General features: G+C 27.8%; 1 protein-coding gene across 5 annotated transcripts in view; it reads left to right on the top strand.

Annotated features, from left to right (window-relative positions):
• Positions 1 to 11,752, top strand: part of LOC145936587 (glycogen synthase kinase-3 beta) — a 56,483-nt gene that overhangs the window by 31,493 nt on the left and 13,238 nt on the right. For 4 of the 5 annotated variants that reach the window (XM_083038922.1, XM_083038907.1, XM_083038933.1 and 1 more), the window contains exons 2-6: positions 6,593 to 6,783; positions 7,383 to 7,466; positions 8,562 to 8,672; positions 9,155 to 9,392; positions 9,873 to 10,066. In XM_083038922.1, the coding sequence (XP_082895048.1) occupies positions 6,593 to 6,783; positions 7,383 to 7,466; positions 8,562 to 8,672; positions 9,155 to 9,392; positions 9,873 to 10,066 (818 nt within the window). Of the gene's footprint in view, positions 1 to 6,573; positions 6,784 to 7,382; positions 7,467 to 8,561; positions 8,673 to 9,154; positions 9,393 to 9,872; positions 10,067 to 11,752 lie in introns of all 5 variants that reach the window. The other variant, XM_083038916.1, reaches the window with a different exon arrangement.

The following is an 11,752-nucleotide window of genomic DNA, read 5'->3' as shown; positions in this document are numbered from 1 at the left end:
GTTTTTTTTTTTTTTTCAATATCTTCTTTATTACATATAACAAATTAATAATGAAATGGTCTCTTTTTAAACTCCTTTTTAAATATCAATCAATCAGAGAGAGGATCCGTAAAATCGGATCGGTCTCGCGGATTAAATCGCAACCCTCAGTAGGTTTAAATTGGCTTAAGATCCTTTCTCCCGCATTTCTTCGGTTTGTTTAATATCTTTTTTTTTTTTTTAACCCGCCTGTTTCGTTAAACCAAGCCAAGCGCGATTGTCCTCGACGCCCACAAAGAAGCTCTCGATATAACAACCACCATGAGGAACCCTCATACTTAAGTCGCGTGAAATGTCAGAACGAGAGAGCCGATATGAGCTTCTGAAGCTCTCTTGCTTCACAGGTAGGGGCTGAGAGTATCACGGAAAAGGTCGAAGTCTCCTCCGATGCGAGCCTAACGCGATAAAAGAGTCCGTGTTAACAACATATGCGCGTTTTGCAGCTGCTGCATCGCTTCATTGCGTTTTTTGTCGTATGCGCTGGATTTAGCCTAGCTAACTCTGCGACTTGGTTTTTCTATAGCTTCGACTATCACTTGACCCATTTTTCCCCCTCACAATAATCTTTACTAGATTTTTTTTAAGGACTTTCCAAAGATATCGGAAAATATTTTGATAACGGGGGGAAGAAAGAGTATCTATCTCTAATCTTCATAAAATTTAGTAATCAATAATCACATAATTATATTAATTAATTTCTTTCGCAATAATCTTTATTAGATTTTTTTACGACTTTTCAAAGATATCGAAAAATATTTTGATAACGGGAGAAAGAGAGCGTGTTCCTCTCTACACAGTTGAAAAATTTGTGTTAAATTTAACAAATATCACCTGTCCCAAACGGTCCACAGAAATTTTTGTGTTAATTTAACATAATACGGATATGTTAAATGGTGACACGAATATTGTGTTAATATTTTAACATAAAATAAATGCAAACTTCAAATAAACTTAAAATAAATTTTGTGTAAAATTAACATAGTTTTAATGTAAAAATTAACTTAAAAAATTGTTAATTTTACATTTTATCACCCCCACTTATATTATAAAGTAAAATTAACATTTTTTTCTGTAAATTTTAACAGATAAATCTTGTCACTAATAATACGGAACATATTTATTGTGTAAAATTAAAAATAGATATACATTGTGTTATTTTTACACTTTTTTTTAGTTGTTTTAATAATTTAACATTTGAGTCCAATTAACATAACAGCAATATGTTAAATTAACACATGAATGTGTTAAATATTTAACACAAAAATTTTAACGGGGACCGTTTTAACAAGAAAACACCGGTTTTAACAAGAAAACACAAATTTTCCAACTGTGTAATCTTCATAAAATTTAGTAACCAATAATCAAATAATTATGGTAATTAATAATATATTAGTAATTATATTAATTAATTTCTTTCGCAATAATCTTTATTAGATTTTTTTACGACTTTTCAAAGATATCGGAAAATATTTTGATAACGGGGGGAAGAAAGAGTATCTATCTCTAATCTTCATAAAATTTAGTAATCAATAATCAAATAATTATATTAATTAATTTCTTTCGCAATAATCTTTATTAGATTTTTTTACGACTTTTCAAAGATATCGAAAAATATTTTGATAACGGGAGAAAGAGAGCGTGTTCCTCTCTAATCGTCATAAAATTTAGTAACCAATAATCAAATAATTATGGTAATTAATAATATATTAATAATTGTATTAATTAATTTCCTTCACAATAATCTTTATACTAGATTTTTTTAAGGACTTTTCAAAGATACCGGAAAATATGTTGATAACGAGGGGAGGGAATATTTGTCTCTAATCTTCATATGTAACAACTAATTGAATGGTTAAATTAATTAAAATAATTTATTTAAAAAATATGTTATTATTATTAATATTATAATTTTATTCTATATATTTAAAGGTATTGAGAAAGAGATCTCTATACAAGAGAAAGAAACTCTCTAAAACACATACGCTATATAAATCTTTTAAATCAGACTAATATATGAACTTGATCTAATTAATTAATTAATTTATTTATCAGAAACCTATAATTTATGCATTTATCTCATTTATATTTTAAATAAACTTGTATCGAGGGTATATAAAAAAAATGTTCTATGATATTTTTGACGAATAACATATAAATGATAATTTAAGAAAAATATCTTTTGATAATATTATTTTATTGGATTGCTCGCAGAAAATTTTTCGATAAAACTGAATATTAATTTTTATCGATTTTACCGATTTCAATGACCTCGAAATATGTAGTCAAGATCAAGGTGGCTTTGATCAACATTCAAAAGATCAAAAAGCTATCGCTAATTATGTATAATACTACAAAGTTATATACAAACAAAGCTAATCAAAGTCTGGTGTTTAATAAAACGCAAAAATGTACAATTCCATATAAATATTCGACTTTCCACACAAAGCAAGATCTAACACCGCCCGATGCTTCGGATGTGAAACAAGTCTAAAAATATATAGTACCACATGTGTTTTCGACTAAGCAAAATCTCCTACATCGTTCGTTATTTTAGATGCGAAACGAGATCTAAAAAAAAATATATAATTCCATATACGTTTCCAATTTTTCACACAAACGACTTTTCAAAGCGACGTTTATTTCATATCGCTTGATGCAAAAGATAAAAGGAAGATCTTGATTAGATTTTTTTAGATCTCGTTATACACATCTAAAATACTGTATGATGGACTTGTTTCGGTTCTGATGTACCGAGCAAAGTGCAATGGACCTTTCTTGTTTAGAAAATCAAAAATTTATGTAAAACTTAATGTTTTTAGATCTCGTTTCGCATTCAGAGCATCGAACGACGTGAGATGAACTTTCATCTTCCGATGCTTAAAACTTCAGAACTTCATAACTAGCGACAGTTAATGTTTGTTGAAGGCTACTCAGTCGTCTTCTCTTTGCAATATACTTCAAGGTCATTTAAATCGATAAGGTCGCTTCTAATATATTCAGTTTTATCAATTTATTTAAACAATTCATATTTATAGATACCTAAATCTGTTTTTCATCATGATTTTTTTATCATGTTTAGTTTTCAGCGTATGTTAATTTTAGAAACTAATTTTTAATTATTCTCAATTTTCGTTTGTTTTCAAAAAATGGCCTGAAAAACCTTTTTTAATACGAAAAAAATTGAAAAAATATATTAAAATAATATTTTGGATATATGAGCTTAATATAATTATGTCATACATCATCATGTGCATATGTGCGCCTATAATTATGATTATTTATATTTATTTTTGATGAAAAATAACAAACTTCTCTTAATATTTTCTTCTGAGACATTTTGTATATATCATAATTTAATTTAATCGACAAGTTTAGTATCATATCGATCTGTTCGTTCGATTCTGTAGAAGAAAATGCGGAAAAATTTTTACAAAGTTGTTTTATTGTTCGATATTCTTCAATGATAAATCAAATACGAAATTCTCATATCCATTGTCAATACAATTTTGGTAATAACGATAATTTCTCGTGTACGGACAAAATTGATGACTGTCAGATTGCTAGATAAATTTCGCGATTAAGTGAGTTTTAAATTTCCACCGATTATATTTACAATTATAAATTATAGATCAAAAAATTCTATCTGAAATTATAGATTGTCTTGGAAAGAAATTTTAGAGATTAAATAATTGAATATTTTATTTCTATTTAAAAAGAATCGTTTTGATGTTAATCTCGCGAAGTACGAAACGAATGAAAATTAACTCGAGATTCTCGACATATCGACGATTGATAGTGAAAATGTCGTGAATTGCAAACATGTCAGAAAGCAAGACACCGTCCACGTGGCAACTAATCGTTCAGTGCATTCGCGGATCGGAAACTTCGTTTTTGCCTACAGACTCTAATGCAGGTGATTCGCTCGTTTCAGATCAAAAAGCTCAGCACAATTTTCATAGATTTTTTAAACACTTTTTTCTATTTATTTGAGCTTTTATTGCAGAAAATGAATTTATATCAGACCAATTTTCCATTATATTTAAAAATTAAAATTATTTTTATTGTCACATATACATATATTTTTTTACATGTATGACTTTTACTTTCACATATGTTAATATACGAAAAAATAATAAAAATTATTTACTTGAAATTAATTTTTAATAACTTTATATCTTTTAATTATTATTTAAAAAATTTATTTAAGTTTATTAATAAATTAAACGGAGAAAATGTGTATCTCGTATCTGTCAAAACAGAGAGAGACAATATCTTTAAATATTAAAAAATATATATTTTAATAAAAATTTTTTTAATAATTATAATTTTTTCATAACCTTTTATTTACATCGTGCATCATACACTTTATTGTATATCTATAGGGATGAGTTATTTGGATGAGCTATTTTATCTCTATGAATCATTCAATATATACATATGATATATTGCTAAAAGTTATTAAAATAACTTTCAACATATATATATATATATATATATATATATATATATATATATATGTCCAATGCGGTCATTTCTAACGAAAAATGTGACAAGAGATGTGACGTAGTCAATAAAGACAACTTGTAAGAATACAAAAATTAGCGACTCTCGTAAAATGGCAAAAGTACACGTTGCGCGAATCTATTTCCAGAAAGAAGTTTACATTGTGCAACACGTAAGAGAAACTGCGAGATTGTGATACTTTACATCATTTGTTTATCAGAATTCATCAAGGTCGTCCTCTTTGTATTCGCATTCCGACAATCATCGATAGAAAACGCTCAATGTGCAATTGTACATTGACTCGTTTCACGTAAACACATCTTCACGTTTATTTTGAATGTTCGCGAACAGAATAAAAAAAAAAAATCTGTTTACCTAAATATTGAAGAACCCATCAGAGAAATTAAAGATCATTGAAATTAAAAATTAAATATTATTAGATTTAAATTGGATTTTTCGGCAATTTTCCCAATAAATAAATATATACCACATGGTGATTTATTCGCGTAACTCGAAAGTGATATAGTAGTAACAAGAACAAATCAAGGATTAGGCTATTCCTGGTCGCTGTATGTAGGCCCATGTCCGAGAACTACACATGAAAATAGCAGCGATGACTGTAGAACCGAGATATTGTAATTTATGTAACGATTTTCGGAATTGCAATTTTTAACACGACGAAAAAGTTCTACGAAATGTAATAACTGAGTCATATATAATATTGTTTGTGTATATACATATAAGGAGTCCCAAAAATACTGCAACAATTAAATATCTCGAAAACAAAGGCTTTTTGAGAAAAATGTTTCAAATAAAAGGGTAAGGCTTTAAGTTGCGCATTAAGTAGTAATATTAGTGTGACTATTAATAGCATTGTTAAGGTCACGTAAAATTCACTTTGAAATTTTTCAATGGAAATTCCCTACTTTTGATTACATATTCATGTAGCTTATTTTAAGAACTTTTCAAAACACTACAATACATTTTTTTCTGTTAAGTAATTTTCGACTTATGAGGCTTGAAAGATACAGTGTTTTGATATAAAATACAAAACATTCAGTTTTTCAATTGGAGAAGAAAACACATAATTATTTTTAGAAAAATTATGTTGTAATACATTTTCTTAAAAATAACTATCCGTTTTCTTTACACCAATTGATTTGTTTAATTATTTTATGCGTAAAAGTATTAAGGTAAGATTATCGGCAACTAAATATTTTATAAGATATTTTGTATTTTATGTCAAAAAAATACTGTAAACTTCATTATAACTCGAAAAGCACTGAATGAAAAAATATTTTATTATAGAGTTTTGAAAAGCTCTCGAGATAAACTACAAGAATGTGCAATCAAAAATAGGGGTTTCTATTTAAAAATTTCAAAATAAATTTTATATGGCCTTAATGTGCTATTTATAATCTCACTAACATTACTATTTAATGCGCCACTATTTAAAGTCCTACAACTTTTAATTAAAACATTTTTTTTAAGCCTTTGTTTTCGTGACATTCGACTGTTGCAGGACTTTTGGGACACCCTGTATATATTTTATATATATAATAAACATAGAGAGAATTTTCTCTTAGAATTTTATATATATTAATTTTACTATACAGTTTAGTAAAATTAATCAAACATATTTTATATTTTATTATTATTTTTTATTGTTAATATTAATCATAAATATTAATCAGAGAAATTCTCATAAAATTCTTTTCATACCATATTGTCCCACGATTATCACGATTTTCAGAGGAAATTCTCTCTGTGAACTTTTGCAAATTAGTACATCGAATTTCGTCATGTAATTGAAATTCCGATATTATCTTAATTTTTCCAACAATTATCATCGATACGGACACTTTCTTATTTTCACTGCTCTTGTGAAATAGTGAAGCACGCGCAAAAATCTTCGAAAAAAGAAAAAGAAGTTCCGCCTTCTCCTGCTTTTAGAGAAAAAATTTGGTGTTCCATTTTTATTTTCTACTTCTTTTCCTGTACCGTGGTCTTTTCCGATTTGTTTCTATGGGTGGTGCAATGTACCCTGCAGGCAAGGATGGCAGCAAGGTAACAACCGTGGTGGCGACTCCCGGTGCCGGTCCAGATCGTCCTCAAGAGGTCGCGTACACCGACACCAAGGTCATCGGCAATGGCAGCTTCGGCGTGGTATACCAAGCCAAACTCTGCGACTCGGGCGAGATGGTCGCTATCAAGAAAGTTCTCCAGGATAAGCGATTTAAAGTAAGCATATATATATATATTATATTAAATAAAACATATTTTTCTGATATATATATATATATATATATATATATATAAAATAATGTACAAATAATAAAATAACGGACTAAATATAAAAATGTGCTGAAAGCATTGTCACATAACATGATAAGACATCTCATACACATTTTTATTCACTTTGTTAGTTTTATTTTAATTTAGTTTTATTATATTTTATATTTGATTTTTATTTTATATTTATAATTTTATTTTATTTTATATTTGTTTATTTTTTTAATTTTATTTTTTTATATTATTGTTATATTATTTTTATATTATGTTATATTTTATTTATATATTATTTATTTTTATTCATATTATATATTATTTATATTTATTTATATTTATCTTTTATATTATATTTCATATTATTTATTTTTATTTCATTTTTATTATATATTATTTATTTTTATTTATTATATATTTTACTTTATTATTTATTTTAATTTATTTGTTATATTTTAGTGTTTTATTTTATTTTGTTTTATTTTATCGTATTTTATTTAACAAATTTAATAAGTATATATTAAATAATGAGGCTCTTTACGATTCTTTTACAGAACAGAGAATTACAAATTATGCGACGCCTCGAGCACTGCAACATTGTGAAACTCAAATATTTCTTTTACTCTAGTGGTGATAAGGTAACTATCTTATCTCTAAGCCTTCCATAAATTTTAAGCAAAGATGAACTTTTAACTGTCATACAAAAATTCTGTCATTCCGTCGAGACTTTCGTGGAAAAATGATGCGAAATATGCGATTAGCGCGCGATAATTTAATTTTTATTGCTATTGATTTATTATTTATAAACGTGTGTCTCTATAAAATAAAACGAAAGAAAGTTTATTTAATGCATGCCACATTGTTATGTTCTTTTAGAACATCTTAACCGCGACTAATCCGGTTTTTCACGTTGACGTAAGTTAAAGCACACCCAGTAGTTTGTGCGAAAGTCCCCCCCTTTTGGTGAAAAAGAAAAATTGTAGGCAAATTTTTGCTTTCACATAGGAACTTACATCTTCACATCATTCGTATCACTCTTTTGACAAACGTCATTTCTTAAGTTTTTTATTTTTTACTCGATCTAGATTTATCACCGCTGCTTCGCTAGTCTTGTTATCTCGTAACTTCTTGAAAGACGTGTGTATAACTTAAATGTTAATAACATGAAGGCGTCGATGTGTGTGTCCAAGAAAAATAATAGCGTACAATTCAAACGACATAAACAACATGAAATAGTGACCTATAATTGCTGTTATAATTTACTAATTGCTATATAATTGACTAATTTTAATCGAAGATCCTTCGATACATTTTTTTACCGAAAATCTTGAGATATTAATAACTTGAAGGAAAAATTTCTCGAAAAAACAAATAAATGATGAATATATTATATTTTTATATTCTATACTAATTCTTAAGATTTATTAAGATATTTGTATGATATTGAAGATTGGGAAGTAGAAAAGAAGTTGTAAAAGCAACATTTATAAGAGTGCGAATAATAAAAAAAAAGTCTTAAATTTTGATTAAAGAGAATTGGTCATTAAAATTTAAATTATGAATTGGAAGTGAAACATTTTATGTATATATTTTTTTGGTGATAGCATAACGAATATGCAAATAATCGATGTTTGGTTTTGAAGTAGTGTGCCTTTGAAACGACAAATACCTATAGATAGAAACTCCGTTTCATGAATATCGTAGAATTGTCTTTTTCTCTTCTTCTTTTTTAGAAGGACGAGGTTTATCTCAATCTAGTCCTGGAATATATACCCGAAACTGTGTACAAAGTCGCTCGACATTATAACAAAAGCAAGCAGACGATACCAATTAGCTTTATCAAGGTGAGTTATTTCTAATATCTCCATAAAATTATACATCATACGTATTTTTTAATTTATTTATACTTCTGTTTTTATTCTTCTGCATTTAAATAAAATTAATAATCATTATGTAATAAAAAAAAATCTTTGCAAACTTATATCAACGTATTTAAAGGCTCCTTGGTCCTCGCTGCGACCATGTTGGATTATGACGTCAGAAGCGAGAAAATACACGCTGAAAATTTTTGCGTGCCATTTTTAGATAAAAAGATATTTTGATGAAACACAACTTCAGATGGTTTTAGCACACTTTTAAAATACTCTCTCCGAAAATTATTTTTTTCCCTTCACAGTTTTTTTGTATTTCATCAAAATATCTTTTTATCTAAAAATGGCACGCAAAAATTTTCAACGTGTATTTCTGACGTCATAATCTAACATATGTAATCAAGGTTTAAGTATATAGAAGAGACGAAGAAGATGACGTTTTGTTTTTTTTGCAGCTGTATATGTATCAACTGTTCCGTTCATTGGCGTACATTCACTCGTTGGGTATCTGCCACAGAGATATTAAGCCGCAAAATCTACTCTTAGATCCAGATACTGGTGTCTTGAAGCTATGCGATTTCGGTTCGGCTAAGCATCTAGTGAAAGGCGAGCCCAATGTGTCTTACATTTGCAGTCGCTATTATCGTGCACCCGAGCTCATCTTTGGTGCCATCGATTATACTACAAAGATCGGTAAGTACTACAAATCTTGATTGACATTTAAAACTTGACAAATCATCTTTGATTGTGTTATTATCGCTTTTTAATAACTCTTGTGTATATGTATTTAAAAGAATTATTTAATCTTCAACTGATATCAGCTGGAATCTCTTCCAGACCTCCATAAATATAATTAATAAAAAATAAAAATATATAATAAAATATATGTAGAAAATTATATTAAAAATTTTTTTATTCAATTTTTTGTATAATACTTTTTTAATATAATTATTATATTATAATTATATATATAATATTATAATTATAGTATATATAATATTATATATTATTATATATTATATATTATTATATATTATATATTATTATTATAGTATATACATATATTATTTCTTCTCTAGAAGAATTGATGAATTAATTGATTCTCTTGATATATTTTTCTTAATTATTCAATTAATTTAATTCTCTTAATAATCTTTCTTATTTTCTCGACAGATGTTTGGAGCGCAGGTTGCGTGCTGGCAGAATTGCTGCTTGGCCAACCGATTTTCCCCGGCGATAGCGGTGTCGATCAGTTGGTAGAAATTATCAAAGTCCTTGGTACGCCTACGCGCGATCAGATACGTGAGATGAATCCCAATTATACTGAATTCAAATTTCCACAAATTAAATCGCATCCTTGGCAAAAGGTAAAGATTATTGTTTTACTTAGAAATAATTTCACACTACCGTTACATATACATATTTAGCAACATTTTCCACGTACTTCTTCTCTTTATCTCCTAATTGTCTCGTCTTGTTTCACACATGTCTATCACTTTGTGACTAAACAAAACTTATGAATAATTGAAGAACCTATTTCCGCCTTAAATCCGTATTTAAGAAAAGTAATAGAGAGTGTTTTAGTTTTTCTCGAATATTTGGATGGATAGTTATTAAAAATATATATAAATTTTTTAGACGGTCTGGTTAATAACAAAATAAAAAATTTATCTAGTTAATTTTATAACGAAAGGGGAGAAGGTAGGGTCGAATTTCCGATGAGATATTGTAATAAGGAATTATTCGCACACTTTTGGAAAAAGGAAAGTATATTTTTTCGATTGATGACGCATTAGCGGTTCGATAGTGTCATTCATATCAATACATGTACTCGTGGTTTGCAGTATATGCTTCAACGAATGAGTGAAACACCTGTGTGTTCCATGGAGCACCAGAAGATTAGAGTAAGTGGTCCGACTTGCAACAAGTCTTGTTCAGTATAACTGGTACAAACTTTCTCTACCTTGGCTCGCACTAACATCCAAACTTCTAGAGTTCAATATTCGGCAATAGCGTGCAGATTTTTCTCTTTACGATTTATTCGGATATAAACTAACTTTAAAAAAAGATTCGAAAAAGGAAAAAAAAGTAATTATTTTTTCATATGAGCACAATTTAATTTAATTCCTAAATGTGAGAATCTCCTTTATTATCCGGTCCATCTCATCTGTTAACGTTACTAACGATCTTACGTACCTCTTATATTTGTTGTGGCGACTGAAAATGATTAAAAGTATCACTTACTCTGATGTTCTTCTGGTGATATTTGAGATTTGCATTTTTGCGTTTACAAACAAAGAATGAATAACATATTTTGGCCTTTCGTGTCTCGAGAGTAGTGCTTGGAATCTGTGTTGTTCATTTTAGATGTACATACATATTTACTTACATTGTACTTGTTTGAATATCATATACACACATATATACACACAGGAAGGAGAAAAAGTAACGAAATGCCCTGTTATTCAATTAAAAGTATGGATTTTAGAAAAAAAATGTTTTAAATAAAAGTTGATTTTATAAAATAAGGTTTTAAATATTGCAATTTTTTCAAGTGTATTCGAGTGATAGTATTTTTATTGCATATTCTTGTAGCTGATGTTGAAACGTTTTTTTAACACCTTGACATTAATTACAAGAATATGCAATAAAAATGAAAGTTTCTGTTTAAAACATTCAAGATGATCTTCGTAAAGTGATTCAAAGTGATGTCACCATTGAATGCAATATTTGAAATACTGCAACTTTTGTTTAAAATAATTATTTTAAAATCTATAGTTTTCGAAATAGAATAGATGTTTCGTACTTTTTCCACACCTTGTATATATGTGTGTGTAAAATACCATATGGCACAGATGTTTCTAGATAATATCAATCATAATTATCATTTTATCTTCTATTCTTAGCAAGCATAAGATATATCTTTTTAAGTATCATAAAATGAAATATAAGAACTGAAATCTGACAAAATGGAATGTGATTAAAATCACTCTTTTAATGATAATTTATAGTGTTTATTATGCAAAAAATAATCGTTGGAATTTATATTTAAT

This window comes from Prenolepis imparis, unplaced genomic scaffold (genome assembly GCF_030444845.1).
Source record: "Prenolepis imparis isolate NDT839.2.m4 unplaced genomic scaffold, iyPreImpa1.0 SCAF_1, whole genome shotgun sequence".
NCBI classification, from domain to species: domain Eukaryota; kingdom Metazoa; phylum Arthropoda; class Insecta; order Hymenoptera; family Formicidae; genus Prenolepis; species Prenolepis imparis.
The sequence above is the reverse complement of the archived record's forward strand: the minus strand, read 5'-3'. Positions and strand labels throughout refer to the sequence as shown.